This window comes from Fopius arisanus, unplaced genomic scaffold (assembly GCF_000806365.1).
Source record: "Fopius arisanus strain USDA-PBARC FA_bdor unplaced genomic scaffold, ASM80636v1 scaffold00068, whole genome shotgun sequence".
Classification (NCBI taxonomy): Eukaryota; Metazoa; Arthropoda; class Insecta; order Hymenoptera; family Braconidae; genus Fopius; species Fopius arisanus.
The window spans coordinates 214,530-237,047 of record NW_011887807.1 but is presented as its reverse complement, the minus strand read 5'-3'; the positions used below and the strand labels follow the sequence as shown (position 1 = coordinate 237,047).

The window sequence follows — 22,518 nt, the reverse complement described above, 5'->3', positions numbered from 1 at the left end:
TAAATGCAGCACCTTTCAAGAAGACAACGATATCGTCAGCATTATACGATTCCACTAGAGCTTTCAGAACGCAATTACCACATACTTTCTGCGACGAGGTTCTGCAACAACGTTGTGAGCTAGTACATTGGACATCATGAACTCAAGTAGACCATGTTCGATCTTCTTGGAATTGATGAAGTGATGAAGAGCAGCATTAGGCACTCGAGCACGTTCATTGAACCCTGGTACCAGCTTTCGAGTGCATTGTTGGTTCGTGCTACATGGCAAAGTGGAGTTGGTTATTACGGGTTGACAGCGGCACAAACACATCGAACTGTTACCAAATTAAAACGGGTAGGCAGTTCTACGGCAACATTTTCGAGTATTCGCTCCAGCACTGAACCAACAAGTAGACTGAGAACTTGATTCGAATAGTTTGCTTTCTTCTTCAATTCATTGATGACCTTCAGACCTTCTACAGCAGCAACATCAGGAGTATGTTGATGATGTCTCACCAATGATTGATCCTGTGACAAGTAAATGAATAAGTCCAATAACGACGGGCATAGAAAACCTAATAGACAAAACCATACCTGTTGTTGGACTGTGATATTTTTGTTTGTTAATATTTTTGGTTCATGATCTGATGGCTGTGATCTTTTTGTAGATGGTTATTTTGATTGTGATAAAAAGGCCATGATCGATTAGCCGGTCACTATTATTCCTTGACTACCAATTGATGTCATAGTCGAAAAAGGTAACCATATCCAACAAATGATAAACATAATTCTTCCATATTCTGAAATATCACATCTGAATTCTGAATCATCACATATACACATCGAGTAATTGAATCTTCCTAGTGGTGCCCTTGGGTATCAATATCCAATAATTCCTTATTTCGAAGAATTTCGTCATGTACTGCTTGTGGGCAATATCCGCTCCACGAATCTATCAACAATGGGCCTTTAGATCCGACGTACGGGAGAAACACTTGCTTCACCCAGGTTTTTAAATCCACCGAAAATTTTAGAAATTCTTAATTATTGTTATTAGTGTATAGAAACTGATATTTTCCGTATGCATTCTTCATGAAGTAAATTTCTCTCATTTCAAAGCCATAACGAAAATATTCGACGGTCTGAAAAGATTCTGTTCCACTACAATTTGCCATCGGTGGAAATTATGGGTTGTATTATGGCTTACTACGTATAGTGGAAACGACCAATTGTACAAAACACGTGACTTGTTTAGTATCTTTTTCAGCTCATGCTTGTCCTGAATGAATTTTCAATTGAAAACCAGGAATTTTTCGGATTGCTCTCGCACAGCTTCTCGGTTCTCCAATGTTTGCCGTGTTACAGTTTTGTTAATATTTATGGTGTACCATTTTGAAACGAGGCAACGACCACAGCGAAGCTGTGCATGACTGCAGAACCGATTTATTTCGATTTCATTACTACTGAGTCTTTCTCTTCCAGGACCTCTTTTCATCTAGCAGCACACGTCAAAGTTTCATTATTTTACTCTTGCCATTCAATTATTAGTTACCATTTCGGTTCCTCATGTAGTACTTTCTTCTCTTCAATTTTAAGAGCAGATACCGGTGACTATCCATATTAAAAATTCTGCTTTGACTATATTATTTTTCTGTTGAAGACAAAACTTCGAGAATTGAGTCCACAACGAACGTTTTACCATACCTCCAATTTATTCTGTGCCCCTATTCATTCAATCTCAGTACCCTCCTGCACTACGAAGGTATTACCGAAATCGACGAATGAAGAACAATTTGTATTATTTGAAATAGTTATTCTATTAAATATATTGAAGACTTATCAAAGATGTTACTAAAATTATTATGAAATTCTCCTCCATATGTCTACTCGTTGGGGTTTTAACCATTTCATACCCGCAGTTTGAATTACCAACGGAGAAGCACATCTGCCTATCTGATAATCAGCGTCCCCGAATAATGTTATTAATTTTGATTCTTATCTCTTTTATTACAGATAATATACGGTGATGATGGGTATCGGTTGAACACACTTGACATCGAGCAGGCGGTCATCTTCAAGATGCCAATTTTTTCGAAGGTCTTACTGAGCCCACTGCTGCTAATATTGATCATAGGTAGCAGTCTGGCCTTTAATACCCGTCAAACAGGTAAATTTACTTTATTCAATCTGATTATACTGGATTTTATGAATTTTTCGATCTTCAATTGTTGTTCTTGCGATAATATTATCATTTTATTCTTCATCTGTGTACACATTATGCACATTGTTCATCTGTCGACTCTTACACATTGTTCCAATATCATTATTCATTAATAAAATTGTAATACATTGGAATGATTTTTTATAGCCGTAGCGAATAGTCAGTCAAATCTTAGCCCACTTAAGTGAAACTCTACACCATCGTCGTCAACACTGTCGTTTCCGTAACTCCGACAGTTCTGGACTGACCAAAACCATGAAACCCGAACGAAATTCCGGGAATAATCAACAGCTCATCCAACCCTTAAAAATGCTTTCAGCACATCAACCGATTATTAGCAACGCGAAACCGATCAACCGCAACCGTAACTTCATCGAAACTTAAAACTAAAATTTCGGAGATCATCCCCAGAATGTACTTTTAACATAAACACACCTCGGGACTGTGGAATTACGAGGATACGAGATTATTCGGTTGCTAGGTGCGTAGGGCGTGGAGAGAGGTAGATTCCTGGAAGAGACGATCAACTACCAGTGCGGAAATATAATCGAGAAATCGAACCTCGATCTGGAAGTTTCTAACGAAAGTGGTTAAAGTGGATGAAATAGAATTTGGTCAGTAACATGGTAATAATTCGTTTTGTAAATTCTTTTAGATTCCTTTATTGACTTCTTTTCCATTTGCTTCCCCAGCTTGTCCGAGAGAAAGCTTCAACCTTTTGTCGAGGATCCAAAATAAGTACAGCACAATATACCCAATTGGTTTTATTATAGTGCTTAACTATTTTATCTCTCGCGGCTGGAAATACCTCAATAAAGGTTTTATCGACTTCGGTTCTGTCTTTCTTAGGGTTTAGTTCGAACGTTGTAGTCTCGATTTGATCTAATAGCATGTTAGCTGCTAGAATGACTTGAGGTAAAGTTATATATTTACCTTCTAAAAACGTCGAAATACCTTCAAAGTCGTTCAAAAACTCATAGATGTAGCTCAACAGTGACTATTCATCTTCACTGAGCTTGAAATGAGATACTTCACTAGATTGGGGCCAAAGTGAAGCGAGTGCTTTCTTCATTCTTAAACCTTGGCCAATCAGATGATGGGTGCTATTCCATCGTGTGCTCACGTGCTCACGTCAATTGTTGGCTTCACGAGTTTTCCTTCAGCTCCTTTACAAAAACTTCTCAGTACATGTTGGATTTTCTTTGAGTGTCGAATGTTCTTAAAAGTTTTCCCCAAATTTGTGATGATAGTGGTATCAGGATATGCGTTAATGTTGTTGAAGTCATGTTCTTCGATGAAAGTTTTAGTCGCTGACGTAGTATCGAACCGGAGTCCCTTGCAATTTCTCGTGTAGCTCATACTTGTCTGAAGACTCATAAAAACCTTGAGCTACCTATCGGCCTGACCCGCGTAGGAATAAACTCCAGCCTAATTGAGTGCATTTCCCACTCACCGTTATTGAAGTAGACGGTGCTGCCAAAATACGATCGACCATTAGAACTGAATTCAACCATAAAATCGAGTTAAATAATTCTAGGCTGAATCAAATGAAAATTATTCAACTCACCTAGAAGTGCATTTCGTCCATGGTTTTTTGTCCAATTCGTAGAGATTCTTCAAACGCCGATGATGGAGAAGCTGATGATAAATCTTTTTGTATTGAGAATAAAGACGCTTTCGTAAGTCTGTGGTATTTCCGTCTTTACATTTGCTAGGTTTGTCGATGCTACGTTTCTTGCCATCCAAGCAAATCCCTACTTGTCAATTATTTCTCATTCCAAATTGGTAATAAAGCTTAAATTTGGAAACGGCAAATTGATTGTCAATGTGTTGTTGTCGTCATTGAATGCTTGGCAAGTTGCCTGTGTCTCAGTTTGTCTTGCGCATTTTTTCCCTGACGTAGTAGTCCTGGCGTTATTACAGTTTACGTATAAATCACACTCAGCTTAGTCAAAGAAGGATTCAACTATTATACTGATTCTTACAAAAGAAGTAACTTCGGGTTTCGGCCCGAGCCAATCCCCCCACTCCCGGCCGACCCCTGCTCTTGCTCGCGCATGCGCTCCTAACCTCGAAAATATCACTCCGCGCGCGCCAACTTTGACCAACAGTTTCAGATAATTAAACACAAAGCACACCCAAGACCCAATAATCTCATAAAACACGATAAATCGCTCAATCTTTACAATTTAATTGAAAAAACATTTCACTCCATGGACATTCAAGAATTTTTGCCGGTAGGTGGCAAAAATAGTCCTGACGGAGGCCGGATTCGTTTCGGCGTTCGGCGGTCGGTCGAAAAGTGGGGGGACTGGCTCGGGCCGAAATCCGAAGTTACTTCTTTTGTAAGAACCAGTATAGTCATTTACGTAATAAGCGAGCACCGGCAAGTAAAGAAAGAAAAACGATCTGGGCGGGAAATGCGTCTTAGAAGCATAAATAAGTGAAACGTTTGTCGCTAGATGGTACTCTCACTTCTCCTTCGATAAAGATGAGGTGACAATTTTCATCAATCGATCAAAAGGACCATGATTGAATAAAAATCGAGTGATGACAAGGAATCACGTCAAGATTTCGACAAGAACTCGACGAGACTCTCGCGTTCCTATTTTTACGGGCACCATCTTTAATTCTCTTTACAATCGTACGATTGTTCAACTCTACGGAATGTGCCAAGTGATTTTGTCTGGGACATTGTCCAGTAATCTATCCTACATAATTCATAGATAATTTTATTATTTATGTTGATTTCTCCGCATTTTTGATTCAACATTTTTTTACCTGTCTTTACATTAGAACTTGTGTTAATACGTGCCAAGTTCGAGCATTTTCGTGAAATATCCTCCTGTGTAATTTTCTTGTACTATACAAGCTCATACTTCGAGATCCTTAGAATTTAGACACGTTTGTTCTAATTATAAACGAGATCTACTGCGCACTTCGTGCGCCGAATTCGAATTTCGACTTCGGATTCGAGTTGACCAATAAGGAATCAGTCTTACGACTTTCGACTCAGGCGAACTTCATTTACGTATCTCTGCTTTCATGATAAGGAACCATTAGAGAGGTTGTTGGTCGACTTTTGAAGTGGGGCTCGTAAGTCTGCAACCGGCTATACTATAGAAAAGGATTTTTTTTTATCAGCTATTGATATTCTCTGAGTCTGTAGGTACCACCAGGTTCCATCAATAGATTATTGACATGAAAATGTGCAACCTAGACTTGGTATCTAGAGCTGTGTGAATTTTGGAGCAATCTAATACTTTTAGCGATATGCATAAGGGTACTCAATGAATTTAAGACCACTTGAAAAAATAACGCCGGCCAGCCTCGATTCATGTATCTTTTAAGAACCGTCGTTGGGTATCCGTACAATGAGCATTATATAAATACTACAGAAAAGCTGTGTTAAAGTTGAAATTTTTTATCATATGTGCTATTGAAATACTTACAGTCATGTATTTCAAAAGTGCAAAATTCATTCTCTTTTCTTATATTTTTCAGAATGTGCATTTCCAGTGAAATGGGAAGGTACCTGGTTCCAAAGTGGTGTGAGGCAACCAATACTCATATCCAAAAGTACGCTGTCCAGCAAGGGCAAATGTTTAAGGAACGAAGGTGATAAGTTCCTCGTCGTGGACGAGTGAGTACAAATCAGTTCAATGAGACTTATAGTATAAGCAATCAGGCATAGAGTTTCACTATCAAATATTTACTAATTCGATGAATAATTTCACAATTAATTTACATACTCTATGAATTAGATATTCGGCAGGTATTGAGTTACAAATTATCTGATTATTAAGTACGGAAGGTGTCCCATTGAGTCGATCGTATCATAAGTAGTCAGTGCTCGTGATATCTGAGATGGGTATAGATCTTCAAAGAAATGGAGTCCGATTTTTTTACACTGGACACAAAACTGTAGAGTGGTTAGTTTATGCGGGGCCCCAAGTTTTAGTGGAATAAATACAAAAAATTGATAAGCACCCTATTATTGCATTCTAAGAAATGCTATTTATTACAGCGCACAATTGAGAATAGTACCCTCAATAATGTGTACAAAAAATTCAAATCATTAGGACAATAGTGTTATTGTGCGCTATTGCATCTTCGGAAATTTTCGGCGTACAGTTGGTGAACAAATCCAAAAAGGCCAAATGTGTGATCCCTCAAATCTGTGGATTCCGGTTCTTTGCATTTCCGGGGATGCGGACGACTGCCACAAATCTTACATTGTCGTTCTCTTTCGCTGAATAAATTGTCATCATGTTGACATTCAAATGCGAAAATGAAATTAAATTTAGCTCAATTGTAATTGAACCGAGCGGACGGGTTCGTTGATAGGGTGTTTCAGTAAATGAGTGGTTTTGGATAATATTTCAATCTCAACGTAGCAAGATTAATAACTGAAATCAAAAGGGTATTTCTGTTATATTAAAAGATTTGCCTGTGAGACCTAGTCAGGTGAAAATTTATGAGCCCAACGAATGAGAACAAATTTTTCGGTAGGGACTAAACTGATTCAAAATTCATTCCACGTGGCTGTTTATACTCATAAAAGTCAATATGTTTATAATAAATAAGTCACTAAGCTAAACACAGTGAACTCCAACTTGAGTTGAGCGATCACCATAGATTTTTTTCGAGCAGTACCATGAAAACGTGATTAAGAATTCCGAAGAAAACGATTAGTGAGCGGTTTCGAGAACAAATGAAAGAGAGGACCACAAGGTTGCAGATGATCCAATTTGAAGGGGTTACGCTACGCCAAATTCAATGGCGCGTGATAATGTAGAACTGTTCGTCATCTGGCCAATAACGACTTGTTAATTGAGCAAATGTTCATTGAAAATTCAGAAATTTTTATCAAACATATTCTATTTACTCTGTCGTTGGATAACGGAGTAAAAATTCCGATGCAATTAATTATTCATTTGTTTTTAATAATTTTTCGACACTTGTCGATTTTGCCAATCGTTTGTACTATTAGATCGAAATTGATCTTGACAATTCTAGAAAAATTAAAATAACAATTTTCATGCTTCTTTAGTGAATGAGTAGAACTAATAGCGTGGAAATTCTCTCTGAGCTCCAGGTCTCCACCGCATCATGTCCTTAATAAAGTTGATGTGCACACCCACGTGGTCGTTCCTAGCTGATGTAACTTTTAATTACTGATGATGACAGCGTGGCCAGGAATCCATACAACTTCTAGGTGATTGCAAGCAGTGATCTTCCTTTTGATGAGGACATCATGTCAGTGCAATCGTTCACTAGTCGTGAGGCGTTCGCATGGCTGAGCAGTGTCCTCAACGCACCCCATACGATCGAAGCAGATGTTTTTTTTTGCCTCTATCCTGTCTGTCCAAGATTAGCATTGCGAGAGCTCTCAGGGTAGCTATTTGCGTTTGGAGGAAAGTTGCGAGTGATTCCAGTCCGATGGCTTTCCTGGTTGAAGGCCCCTCCAACAAAACCCGCACTCCGGCTCGGTTATCGGTCCTGGAGCCGACCGTGTAGCAGACTAGCCCCTTGAGCAGTGCCCACTTTGCATCTTTTTATGACCGAGTTTCCCCGAGCCAATGTTGACCTTAAATGCTCTATGAAAGCGCGCTTGTGCTCTCCATGTATCTCCCTTCGGGACAGTATCTCCCTCAGGTCTACATCCGCAGGAAGGATGGCCGTATAACCACCTTTAGCTCCTTTCATATGCCTTGAAGCGGCAGCCTTGTAGCCGACGTCTTTGATACTGAGATGAAATGGCTGAACAAAGAGCAGTGTCTCCAGCGCTGCTGTAGGGCTCCACTGCTCTCTTAGTCAGGCCTTGCTCATGGCCTTGCTCCACCAAACAACAGCGGTGTATGTTAGCTGTGGGATCATAATGGCTATGTAGATGTAGACTACCCTCGCACTTAGACCTCATGTGCTTCCAAACATTCTTTCATGCCTAATAGGTCATAATGACCTTGTCGCTCTGCATAGTGGCAAACTTTTCCCAGTGAAATTCTTCTCGAGCCATAGGCCCAGATGTTTATCTCCAGGCACTCGGTGCCGTGCCATACATAGAAAGGGGTTTTACATACTTCCTCCTTGTGTTTCTAAATAGCACCATCTCAGTTTTGTTCGGGTTGACGCTGAGTCCATGAGGGAGCACCATTGCTGAACACATCGCTGAGCCCAACGCCTTTGGCGCAGCAATCTTGCCATCCAGCATGCTGTCATTCCTACTAATTATAAGCACTGTCACCTAGTCTCCCTACACGAACGCCTCCACACCTTTCAACCCCCCAAGGCGGCCATATATCCAATGTTACTGGAGTCATACAAAAATAATCCCCACACGGAGGCCGTTGACGACGAGAAGTTACAGCAGCGGCAGAACGACATAGCAGAGTGACAGGACTGTGTGCAACCCTTGCCGCTAGTGCGCTGACAGTGCCGTCATTAAGGGAGGAATGTACCCTTCTTGTTAGAAGCATGGCTGCTAACCATCGGATGATAGGTTTTTTTATGCTAAACGATGTTGCCGTCCTCTCGTTAATGTGCCTATCAACGAGTATCTCTAGTGTCTTCAGTAGGAAATAACCCAGACTTATAGGTCTGTAGATCTTGTACTCAGTTTGGAGATAATCACTCAATTCTGATCTCCCACTATCTCCTTGGCACATGTCCTAGTACCAAACCTGTCCTAAGTACTGGCAATAACAAGCGTAATAGCAGTGGAACTCTCTTCTGCAGAAGTGCCGGGTACTCCATCGGGTACTCCAAGCTGCGCAACTACTATCTTGGAGACTAGATTCCAATCGAACCTTTTCTCTTCTGACCGTGTCCAGTCCGCTTCAGGGCAGACTCTTCCTCTTCGTACAGTCGAGACTGGAAAATGAACCTGGATCAGGTGTACCAGGATGATAGTCTTACCATTTGGTCGCGTAATATCACCCACACCTTGCGTAGGAGAAGACCTAGCGAAGGCCGGCCACCTGCGACAGCGTTTTGAGGCACTCGTACAAAGTCCTGCATACAAATGCCTTTTCTTTCCTTATGAGAATCATGTACTCTCTATGTGCATTTTTATATCGAGCTCTCATCCTACTTGGAGCGGGAAGCACGGTTCTTGAATCGTCTGGCCATGCTTCTCCGCCTTCCTAGTCTTCGACTCTACTTTGTCACCTTTCTTCTCCTTCCTGCAACGTTTGATTAGGAATACGCTCTGGAAAGACTCGGCTACAGCCTCATGGATTCTGCCCACCAGTTCCCCTAACCTGCCCATGCTGTACGGTCTGATGGAAATGTTTCTCAGCTTTCCCTCCAGATTTTGTTCTAATACAATCCCAGTCGGTGGTCTTGGGATTGCTTCATGCACATTCCTGCTGGGAGAGTGCGACCTCACGCTCACTCTCCAGTCAACACATCGTTGCGCCATCCTACGATCGCACACTATGATGTCAATGAATGATTGGCATCGCGCGACTGGATCCCTTGTTATGTATGTGCAAATCCTCGTCTGTCAGTTATTCCAGTAGGCTTTTGACCTGGAGTACCTAGGCAGATCCTGCAGTTCCTTGATGAGTGGCGGCGCGATAAAGTCATACGGAAGATAGACAACGCAGAAGATGATTTCCTCGCTAGGTCATTCCCCCCCGGCCTCATCATTACCACCACCAAGTTTCTGCAACAGAAGTTTGTAATTCTACTTGCCCCGCCAATTCAATCCAGAGCGACTAAACCCTCAAAGCTCGAGATTAGCCCGGTCAAGTCGCACCCGTAAATTGCGTCCAATAGCATACAGTTTACGTCTCTGTCAGGGTATGCTACAGATAGCGGGCCGGCACCATAGCCCTCCCTTCCCCTCTTCAGCAGGTATGTTTTCGGTGATTCCTACCAAAGTGGCACTTCCCTCTGGCCCCTCTGCCTCCACCATCGCCGTTTTCTGCATCACTGCCGGAGTTTCAGAAGCTAATTCGCCCAGCCCTCTGGACACTCCCAATGTTCCCTTTAAGAGTAAGCCGCCCTCGACCTTAAAAGTATTATTTAATATTTTTTAAGATATATATGAAGTCCCACGAGTACCCAAAGAAAAACGAGTCCGCTCCAGCAGAGTTCAGGTACTGGGGTTAGACATGCATATATCGAGGCAGCGCCTGATATATATGATTCCCTAATGCCATTCAGCCTTTAGCACGATAGCTCCCATCTTAGCTTAGGGAGTTGGTCTGTGATGGTGTTAGAGCGTCCTGTCGGGCAGCTTACTTACGTTTACTCCTATGACCATCGTTGACTAGGTTTCGACAAAGACTAGCGGATTGGAGACCTAGATCAAGATCCAATAACGGCATCTCAAATTTTCCCTCCGACCGCTCATACTTTCCCAATAATTTGGAAAGGGAACGGCGGAAAGTCCCACGACGAATTTCCGGATGAATCCAAAGGAGTAGTGAACGTTTGGCTCGATAAAAACAAAAAAGACATAAAAAATAAAAAATATCAGAAAAAAAATGTATAATCCACTTTCGTTCATCAACAGTTGACTTCTCGTTTGGACATCTGAAATACCGGCAAACGGTCGAAATCCGAGAATACCAGGTTACAAGATATACAGAGAAAATAAAACAATGGATTTTTCGCCGAATGTCACATTTGTAAGAATGATTGTTTAGTGTAGTCAATTTTTTATCTCTACTCTTTACCACATTATCTTTTCCTCTTTGTTGCAGAAAATCATGCTACAGATGTGTTGTGATACATGAGAAGCACGCCAATGTTCTGCAGTACAAAGAGAGTAAGTTATATTACTTGTATCGTTTATTTTATTCTTGTGAAATTTTTCAATTTTATTTGTGAAATCTACTGTATTGAATGTTACTGAATGGAGTTCTGTGGTAATATTTTCACAATTTTCAAAAAATCGAATTTATCTATGAATACATGAAATTATAAACAAATATTTCTATTCAATCGATTTTCGTTTGGTAATCACTAAGTAAGCAATAAATACAGCTGTAATAACGTGGCATTATAATCTAGCATGACTTGAGGTTTATTGTAATATTTGAATATTTCCATGTTCATTCTAAACAAACATAGGGCTAATGTTATGCGATGAGATGAACCAATCGAGTTGGATCAAGAAGCCAAGAATAATAAAATATTTTCCAATGACAATTAGTATTGGAATATGGGTGCAAGTGAATAAATAATTTTTAAGGAGCCTTTTAATACTGGATAAGGTATTCTTTATTAGCACGAGGAAGGCCCGTCATTACTAGAGGAGAGTTGTCCATTGATGAAAAACTCAGCAAGTTTTGATCCCGTTCATCGAAACAAAAATAGTCCAGGTAGAACCAGATGTGCTTCTCATCCAATCAGTTTGAGCTTAGTCTAATGAGATGTTTCGTGATGAGAACTTTATCAAGTATGGATCCAGTCTTCCGAATCCCGCAAAAATACAAACTATCCGTAACTATAGTGGTAATCACGAGTTTTTTCGGAAGTGGAGTGTATTTATGATAAATACATCTTCAATATAATTATGAGCATGTTTTTTCTCATGGGGGGGAAATTCAGTGGAATTATAAAAATACAATGTCTACGGGAGAGAAAAACTGGATTCAGAGATTTTTTTGTATTGGTTCTGTATTTTCGTGGTTTCGAAGTCTCATTCCTCTCAATACCGGCTAGCATACTGAGTACTGGAAGTGCTGGAAACCTTAACTTCTCCTTCCACCTGGTCAATTTCGGCAACTTTCCTTTAGTCAAGTCCGTCCCAATTTCATCGGCGTTTAAGGATTTCACGTTTCTGCTTCTTTGGTAAATAAAAATCCCCTGGCACCCAACGATCTGTTATAGGTTCATTTTTTATCGGCGAAGAGGTAAAAAGGAAGGCAAGGCGAAGAGACAAGACGCTTGGTTCTAACGATCTACCTATAATTGAAAATACATAAAACCTAATACTCGAGAATTATGTCCATTGATATCTGACGCCGTATCCTGCTAGATATCAATCATCATATTTCCCACAATTTTTGTAATTTCTTAATTAGTTACATATACGCGGTAGACGAGATTTCAAAAAGGTTTGGTACTTCTTCAGAAATAAACGTCCGAACAGATATTAACATGTCATTTTCATATTTAACAGTACTAAATGTCGAGCTGTAGAGATGAAAACCATTCAACGATTTAAAGGATTATGTAAATCGACGGAATTGTCAATGCGTTCCATGAGACATGTAGTCCAGTGAACATGGATCATATTATCATGTAGTATACATGTTATTTCCTCTCGAGATTATCAGTGGTGATTCGTAGAACGCAACGAAACATAGGCGCTTACTGACAAAAAAAACTAGGAACCCGTATGTTGGTGGGGTCCGGAAACGCACTCTTTATGGGTCCGTTAGTAATCGTGGATTGCAATCGATCTAATCAATTGCATGGGTCACATCAATAATTCCTCGGTTTTATTCATTTGTCTACAGTCTGTTTATCATACACATGCATGGATTCCGATTAATAGATGAAACATAATAACTAAAAAAATATTCTGTCAAAAACTATGACAAAAAGAAATTAATAAATAATTTTACAAGTAACGTAAAGTCTACGTAGCCAATCACTAGTCATCATGTTAGGAGATATCGTTAACCAACATTTTCGGAGTGATTGCAATAACTTTCTGTTTCGGAAAAGTTAAATATATGCCAAAATATTGAATCCGACATGAAATAATGTCTATTTATTTCGATTGTTCCAGCATTTTGTCACCCGAGAAGCTCCTTGACGCTGCTGTGCTCATACATAACAGGAGATGCTTTACTCTACTCGATGTTTCGAGAGGAAGCAACGGCGGTGCCTTGTCCTTTTCGTGGCCCAATGACATTCATGTATAATCGAGGTCACGGTACTTGTTCAAGTCCGCTCAGCAATGTTGACACCTGTACAGATGACAGTAGATTACTATTTAGGTATCAGGCTTGTCCAGATGTACCTGCTTCAGAGAGTGCAGGTGAGATATCTCAAAGAAAGTGCACAATTGCAACGTAAATTGTAGCTCTATCAAGCACGTGCTACTGCAGCCCATCCCCCAAAAAAGACCACTCAACTGTCATACGATATGTCTGTAAATTTCCTTTTTTACTGTCCAAATACCTTTATTCTAGCCACATGATCCATCTCATTTCTGGAAATTTTAGAATTCATAAGTGGTTCCACATATGGTTCAAAGCGCTAATTTTGCTTTATCTTATAAGGAATAGCAGATTGAGAAAAATCTGTTTTCATCACTTAAGTACTGAAATTTCGTAAACGCAAAAGATGACCATAAAAATATAGCGAGCACATCTTTAAATTGGGTTAAAAAGCACCTCATGTTCATGATGGCATCAAGGTGCAATTGGGCGTTAGCTTAACTTTAAAAATCTGCTTAAAATAAAAGCCAGGAAAGAAAAGCAAATCAAAAACAGGAATGCTTCCCAAGGGGAAAAATCCGCAAAGAATGAAAAACGATTTACTAAATGTTAAACTGAAAGGAAAGAACGAAAAATAATAATCATAGTAGTAGACGAAGGGGACATAATCCCCGACCTGGTATAGGCAGAGAACCCTAAGCGTGGAACGCAAAAATTCGAAATGAGAAGTCGCAAAAAGGACAACCGATTCTTTGATATAAAGAAAGGAAAAACGGTCCCATGCGGCCAAAAGTGAAATAGTGCTGTGACTTGGTTCTCTGGGAAAAAAATTAACCCAAACATGATTAAATAATAAGATTTGCCTAGAGCAATACGAAAAAAAATAATGGCGTGGCTGGACACCATTTTACCCAGAGGCGACGCTCCAATTACAGCGTAAGCTTGGACTACCCGACGTGTGCTTTGCGAGCAGATCGTACTCGGAGTCTGCACGTCGATTTGCAATGCGAATATATGATAAATGTCTTTCGTTGGTATCGGAATCATTTCTTTAAAAAGTAGTGTTGAAAAGATACCGAAGAGAAGCAACAAGAAATTAAAACCAAAAATCGGCAGAGAAGAAATGCCCTGGTGAAAACATACGCCAAGTCTTGTAATAGATAAAAATCATAAGGACTGTAACGCGATTTTTCGCGTTAATAATAATTTAAAATATTTATTGGAATAAATTACGCTCTCTGATGTACCGATTGGGTCCGCCAAATCCCCACGCGTGGGAAGTTGAGGTTATAGTACTGAACCTCAGCTTCCAATGAGACTCCTCTGTCGGAACACTGGGTTCTCCACTCCAGAGAACTGTTCCATGTTAGATGGGGCGGGCATTCAAATGGCCAGGGGTCTAGATAAGGGGTTACCTGGACGGCCTGGTTGGGGACATTTGAATTCGGCGCGCTCCAGGAAACGTTACCGGCAGGGATATCCTCGCGGTGGTGATAAGTACCACGGGTGATCCCCCACGCACTCCAACCGCGTGAGTCGGGAGTGGGGAGCACAGCTACTAGGGAGCACTCTCCACTCCACACGTCAGAGTTGCTCCGGCACTCTCACGGGCCACTCGGCCCCGGGCTCTGATAGCCCGTAGCTCTCGATGATTAGTGTGGCTATATAGCCCGCCATATCGCTTTACCTATCGCTATCTCTCTTACAGCCATGAGGCTGAGCTAACGGAATATAGTAGAAGGTATACCTATACCTAGAGCTCTCGCGATGCTAGCGCATATCGGCAGCTATCGGCGTTCTACCGCTATCTAATTACCGATCGCTCTCGCCTCTATCGACCTGACCTGCTATCGATCACCCTACCTTACCAACCTTCCGACGCTATCGGGGACCGACCATACTAAAAAGAATTCCGACCCTCCCTCCATAACCTAGCATACTGAGCGACCGAGTGCTCCCGCACGCGTTCCACCCTTACATCCGCCCCTCTGGCATTTCGCGGGAAGTCCCCAGATGTCCTCACCGAGCCCCGGAAGGCGACGGTGACGACCTCTGGTGACATACTTATTTTTGGCAACTTATCGGTAAAATCTCGGTCTTTCCTAATTATGTCCTGAATAACTAGGCGGAACTCTCTCGGTATTTCCTAATTGTGTCCTTAACAACTAGGGGGAACTCATTGTTTGTCCTGTCGCGTGAATGGGCAAACCCCACCATTCTGTCCTCTCGTCCGTATCTGTACTTTGTGGAGGTGTTAACCCCCACCTCCACCGGATTTTCGGTCTTTCCTAATTGTGTCCTCAACAACTAGGCGGTATAAATGGTATTTCCTGATTGTCTCCTTAACAACCAGGCGGAACTCTGCTTTGCTGTTTTACCATCTTAAAATAGCTGGCGCCCTCCCAATAATTGCGCGGATGCTATGGACCCGGCGAAGGTAACCAATTCCCCGGACTTACGGAACACTCCGGGAAAACATCGTTACAGGACATCCGAAGAATCAAAATTGATCAGAAAACTCGAAGAGAAACGTCCAATCCGGAAATTTGTTATCACTATGATTAAAACAATATCGCAAACATATGGCAAAGAGACTCATACAGACCGGGAGTGAGGAGGTCGATAATGAGGATCCCTTCCGAGTTGACCCCATAAATCAAAGGATTCGTAACCCCGACAGTGACGACGCTCGGATCAAGTACTCAACCAATTGGAGACAAGGACATGGATCTAGAGAATAATGAATTGAGATCTTGCTACCAGTGGTGTAAGAATCGGATCAATAACCCAATCGAAAGCTTTGTGGGAAAGAGCAAGGACAATTTTTGAAAAATGAGAATTTTCCGTTAATCAGAAGAAGGTGGAGAAAGTGGCGAGGATGAAGAACCAAAAGGACGGAAGCCAGTCGTGATAATCTGTTTATTTTGCACCGTACCGTGTTCCGTGTCCTGTTTGATAGTGAAGACATTTAAATTAATTAGCAATTAGCTTAGCGTCTTTATCTTTATGAAAGAATCAGGAGAGCCGTGATTATTCAGGAAAAATTATCCATTTATCCCGGTGTGGCGTACCGACTGGGTAGAGCCAGTCGAGAGAGCCAACACTACAAATTATGTCTCAGAGAGACACGTCTTTGACTTGCGTCTAAAGCGCAGAAAGCGATTTGCAATCTAATTTCTCAACTCTATAAAGGGGAGAAACAAACAGAGAGCAACCGTTTCTTCGTCCGGGAATAGGAGGAAGAGGGCCGATAGCGGTGAGTGCACGGTCTTGTACAGCGGGATGGCCACTTCTCAATCCTAAGAAATGAGAGAATGTCCAGACAGTACAGAGTGCGTAGGATGGCTAGAAGGTAAGGCTAAAGGAGCTAGATAGCTAGCCAGGTAGTTCTGCGCTCAAGGCAAGACCGAGCACGAACTGGTTGAGATAACTCGCGTAGGCGTTTATATAGCTGCCAGTGCAGAGTGGGAGAAGCCTCGTGTGACGTAGTCCCAAGTGCTCCCACTCTGGTAGTCGCAGTGCCACCGTACGGAAGTGCGATCTAGGCCCCGCAGTTAATGTAGAAACACTACCGCGGGTAGGTAATATAGCGAAGGCTACACCGGCAAATTAGCCAGATGATAAAATTGAAACTAGGGTTCCAATGTTTAAATGGTTAGAGTGGCGAATTCAATGTTATATTGGAAGTCAATAATAATTAAAGCAAGTTTCTACCGACATCGGTAGCTCAGTGGCTTAGGTGTGAGCCTAGTAATCTGAAAATCGAAGGTTCGATTCCCCGTTGAATCGAATTTTTCAATAGGCACCGATGAGCGGGAGGTGAGTAATAGAGAAATCGCCTGTACCGACATGGTTTTTTTCTGTGGTTTCCCACATGACTCCTATGTTTCATAACAGGGCTGGGTAACCTTTGCTTTGAGAGCATGTCCTGCTCCCGTCCGTTATTAGTGCGTAACAAAGGGTAAACGAGAGCCTATTGTATAGGGGGATGGGCCTTTACGACCCACTGTACCCCTGTACCCCTGTACACTACTCAGTGCAGTTCCAAAGACCAGCATTATCCCTAATGATTCATGTAGGTATGAGAATATGAATAAGAGTGCCTCTCTTATCATGATTGCATATTGTTGATTGACTGCAGATCGTTGTGCATGAGATACGCGTCAGATTTCATGATATATTAAATGCATTTTCTGTATATGTGCGATAAGCCAGGTGTCACTTTATTAGTTTGATTAAATTGTTTTTCAGTGGAGGAATTGGAGTGTCTTGCAACGTGGAAGGAGGGTAGCAGTCGTTATCTGGTTGGTCGATTGCATCATGGCCATGCGTCGAGCAATGAGGAACGTTATCGATGCTTTGTTTATGAACGTGCAGGACAGACTGTTGGTGGTATGGGTAGACCTGTTCTGGGAATGGCAGCTATTGACCACGAGGTTGGGATGCCGCCGAGTGGTCCATTACCAGCTGGTATACCTGAAGTTTATCGCGTTGCCCAGAGTGGTGATGCCACTTGCAATGGTCTTTTCAGCCCTATGGAGGGTTCACGTACGATGACCTTGACAAAAGGTTAACTTTTGATGCATATCACATTAGTAGTTTTTTAATTGATTTAATTAATTTTATTTATCACTCTCGGAAAATTCTATTTCGTTAGATTTTTCAATTAGCCATAGTGGACTGACGCGCGATAGTTGTACATCATTCTACATAGCAGCTACTATTTTTGGAACGATCTATGGAACAAATTATTCTATAATATTTTTATCAAATCATTGTCAACCATATTTATGTTTATATTATATCATATCTTCTTGTGGCAATTTCGACCGTCTTTATAATTAATTCAGATTTCAGACTCAAATAGGTCCAACATAACTTCAATTCCATCAGGCGTAAACATGAACCTATATTACGGTTTTCGTTAACAGCTTAACTCATTATATATATCACTGTGTGTACTGAGTTTTGCTATTTTGAAAATGCCCCATTTATTGTTTCCAATAGCAAGGGCGTCTTCTCTTTTATTCCTATTTGGAGAAGATATATTTTATTCAGGTAAAAACCCGTTTAAGTCATTTCACAATGATCCCTCAATTCTTTGGCAACATTTCAAGCTGACGGCGCCGCATATTTAGTACCAAATATAGTACCAAATTTCTTGTATCCCTGCATCGAGATGATTACTTCTCAACATCAAAAAAATTAGAAGAAAAACTGAAGTAGCTAATCTATGTGAAACATTCAAGAGCTTTGATATGGTGTATTTGATATGTTAGGTGAATTAATAATTTCACCTGTGCCCGCGCGCCGTGCTGCCTATAACGTTATTCAAGTCCGTTCATGTTTCGGCTGCGACCAATTCCATAAAGAGGAAGCCGGAAAGCCTCTAAATTCACTGGCGAGATAGAGTGGCTATAGGTTAATGTGCTTCAATATCGGCATTGAAGCAAGAAAATCACTAGCATTGACATCGTAACACCAGCCAGCCTCGGTCGGCGGTCTTTCATGACCGTTCCACCTGTAAATTGGTGCAAAGCCGATAAAAAATGCAGAAATAAAAAAAAAGTAGATTGTACCGATCGCCAATGAGAGAAGAGTTTGCCCCACAAAACTTGCGGTGTCCTACTTTCTGACCTATTTTTCCAACAGCAAAGATTGGTCAACCTAATTCATCTACCACCATTCACTCCCACCAAACCGCTCAAATAGGTTGGCAAAAAAGTGGCGAAAAAAAAGATCAAGGAAAATTATAATCAGATAAAAACATGCAGTTGTTGAAAAATAAAAGGGTGACAGGCACACGTGATTACTTAGTCTAGTTGTTGCTAGACTCGGAGTCTCCTCACCGGAACAGAAAGAAGAAGAGTTTACCCTCGGTGAATCTTTAGATGCAGGCCGTTCTCGCAGGATGATTGTGAAGTTGACGAACTCGGTCGTTCGATGCGAAGATATAAGTGCTCCGGCTTTTCATTTGCCCATTGAGAAGGTGTGGAGCGAGAGGTTCGGGTAATGCAAAGAACAAATCCAATTTCCTGTTTGACCAGGGATGACGGTACAGCTGCTCGTGGACTTCGGGTATCGAATTACTTGATGGCTCGTTTTTATTCCCGATTGATCGAAAGGGTTGCAGACTCCAGTTTATAGACTATTCAAATTCGAGTTCAGCGCTGTCAGGTTCTGTGGAGCTGCAACTCCATACAAATGCTGCTTTCAAAATTACCACTTGATGAGCCCAGGCCCATTGTCGTTGCTCAATCGGGTTTCTTCTGGCTTACGCAGCTCTGGCGTAGCAACTTCTTGAAATTGACTCGTACAATTTAGTTTGTCCTAGACTCACGTAGCTCAGGTGTTATTACTGGTAAGGAGGGTATCCTTGCAAGGGTACTCATCCATGCAGAGTGGTAAATCGGTCGCAGATCAGCTGTAGCATGCACATTCGTATAAAGGCATAAATTAATTGTCGGTATATCCGAGTCCATTTCGCTAAGGTAGACAGGAATGATTTCCTTTTCACTGTACATTCCAAATTTCAGTCCGTAAACATTCATTGATTGGTAATTTTTTTTCTTAAATTTTGCAATATTACCCAAGATGATTGGAAAGCAAATGTTTGCATAATCAAGTATCTTTTGGCCCTCTGAAAGAGTTGCAATGACATAATGAGGATATGATAAAATAGCACATGAGTCTTTGCTGGACAGAGAAAAGCGATAGCTGATGACAAAAAAAAGAAATTCTTCCGCATTTACTGCATTGACACCAGCTGTCTTACATTGATTATCATAGGGCAGCTCTATGTACGTTGAAGAGCCGACCTTCAATGGAACATATCGATCCCAATTTCATAATATCAGTGGATTTCCATCCCCAGTCGCGTTGTTGGAAGCAACCAATTTTTTGCAAGCAATGATTCACCGCCGTTCTCAGCAAACCGTGTTGCCAGATTTGTAGCTGGTAGAATGATTTCATTTTTTGTATTGAAATATGGAACTTCAGTAGTAATAACTTTGTATTAGCAAGCTAAGATAGTATTTGCTTTTATATTGGCATTGGCATTCTTCTCACGAATACTTTTCAAATGCACCGTTGACAATTCCCTTGCATCATTCAGAAAGGAAGTCGGATCCTTATGTTGAAGATTAATTCCAACGCCAGTGCGAATACGACTGTCCAAAGTTGAAGGCCCATCTGTCCAGCGTACTCCATCCATAAGCGTGAAAAAAACCTTCGGCCTTATCATACAGACAACTAATTTTTCCTACTCTCGTTTCATTAGAATCGGCGAACTGCACATGTGGTTTTCTGAGGAGCGCGAATTGCTTAGCAGGATACTTTCGCGATTTTTGTTTTCATTCTGATTTTAATTAATCAGAGTGCAGCTGTCGGCGTTTCCCGATACCTTCACGTCAGTTTTATTTTGACAATACCGTTGGCTACAGATGAATTATCAAACTAATAATTGCGCAGTAGCTCATTAATTGTTTTCCTCCATTTCGACAGATTTTCATGCACAATACCACGTATACTCTCAAATACCAGACTCCAATCCATTGGCCAAAATTAATTGTATAATTTCCCTCATGTTTTCCGATGTAGCAATAACAGAGATAAGGTTGACTTTAGAATGCCTCCCGTCGCGCACTTGGGATTTCAATGGGCCAAACTTGATGCTGTCCTGGCTATACAGTAAAACAATCGAAAAATTATCAAATAATTTTGACGATCTTGGGGTCTTATAACCGATAAATGTCCCAAATCACAAGACTATCGCCTTCGGTGTGGCTTCAATAGGAATCAAACGCGAAACAGTATGTTTAGGGGTTCAAACATAACAAAACAAGATGCATGTCTGTGATCCATACTATAGAGAAACATTGTTTTTCAGATAAACACTAGAGACCCGTAGAAGAGACCAATAAAATCAATAGAATATGTTTTCTATTTTTCTTGTTTCATGTAACAGCTTCGTCACCGGGAAAGTGCAGGTTCCCAAGCTGGCTCACTGGTCACAATAACAATGGCCTCACGTGGCACACTCTGGATCTTACTAGATCTTACACGTTTCATCTGCGAAATGCGAGTTTGCATGTAATAAGGTCAAATGCTACTAGGTACGACATAGCATTCCTGGATTTTCAGGATATTATCGATGACCAGGAGGAACAGGACGTCAAAATATTATGCAACAGTATCAAACAGATGAACCCAACGCAATCTACAGCAATGATTGTGGCACATTTTACTGTTGGATGGTAAGTAATTGAAATATTTATTCAATTTGGCTAATAATCGTCATTATTGTAGAATGTACATTCGGCCCATCACATTCGCCCTTTCACCTGCTTGCCTCCTCACCGACACAAAAAGCAAATAATTTAGGACCTAAAAAGGTTGCCGGCTGATTTTTCTGGCTGCGAAAACAAGTAACTCGAAAAAACCTCACAAAAATCGGAAATCGAAGCGCTAAAACGAACTTGGACCTAGCTTAGTGAAGAGATTTGGCAAGAGGTTATGGATGTCTGATCTGTTCAGTATGCTAGGTGATGGAGAAAGGGGTAAATTCGGTGAAAAGGGCTGAAATGTCCTTGAAGGAAAATAGAACCATAACGGCCTCCCTTTAGCAGGGCTAATTTAGTAATTAAAATCTACAAGATTTAAATACTGCAACGTCATCCGCAACCGCCACCAGTTTTACGTTCTTTGGAAGGACTAGCCTTAGCATGCCGTGATACAGGACATTCGAGCATGCTGAGGGGACGATACGATGACGGTTCGTCTGGTGGCTTCTTCCCTTCTGGAAGCAACACCAACCTCTACCGCCCTTACACCGTCGGGAACGCGCCCTCTCTCAGGCATTCAGTGTAGACCTCTTTAAAGAGGTTCCGCAAGGCCTGAATGATCGCCTTCAGTGCAACATTGGGAACTCCATTGAGGCGAGGGCCTTAGAATTTTCGAGTCTGACACACGCTTCCATCAGTTCCTCTTTGGTTACCAGTGGAACAATCTGCAGCTCCTCTTCTGGACTAGTTCGCCGAAAGTCGACCTGCCGAGGGAAAAGCACATAGACGAGTTTCTCCAGTATGACAGGAATAGTCGGTGATCGCATAGTTAGGCATTTAAGACACACAATAACCATTGTGGCCTGTGCAAGCTTGCGTCGCGCCATCTTATATGCGTCCGCTAGAGTAGCAAAGTGCGACATCTGCCGAGCCCGCTGCGATGCTCTCCCGGCCACGTAACATTTTTTACGCAGGAATGCGATCTCTTCGTTCCATCAGTGTACTGGTGGGCGTCGGGTGGCTGTTCGCTTCCTCGGCATGGTAGTGTCACAAGCTCTCGTTGGTCTCTCCATGAGATCCACTGCCTTCTCACTGGGTTAGGAGATGACCATACTGCCGGCATTTGA

General features: G+C 41.4%; 1 protein-coding gene across 1 annotated transcript in view; it reads left to right on the top strand.

The window, feature by feature from the left end:
- Window positions 1–22,518, top strand: part of LOC105269359 (uncharacterized) — a 121,398-nt gene that overhangs the window by 81,265 nt on the left and 17,615 nt on the right. Inside the window, exons 6-11 of the mRNA XM_011309517.1 lie at window positions 1,995–2,148; window positions 5,707–5,845; window positions 10,917–10,981; window positions 12,956–13,207; window positions 17,361–17,678; window positions 21,076–21,364. Coding sequence (XP_011307819.1) covers window positions 2,061–2,148; window positions 5,707–5,845; window positions 10,917–10,981; window positions 12,956–13,207; window positions 17,361–17,678; window positions 21,076–21,364 — 1,151 coding nt within the window. The 5' untranslated portion in view covers window positions 1,995–2,060. The remainder of the gene's footprint in view (window positions 1–1,994; window positions 2,149–5,706; window positions 5,846–10,916; window positions 10,982–12,955; window positions 13,208–17,360; window positions 17,679–21,075; window positions 21,365–22,518) is intronic.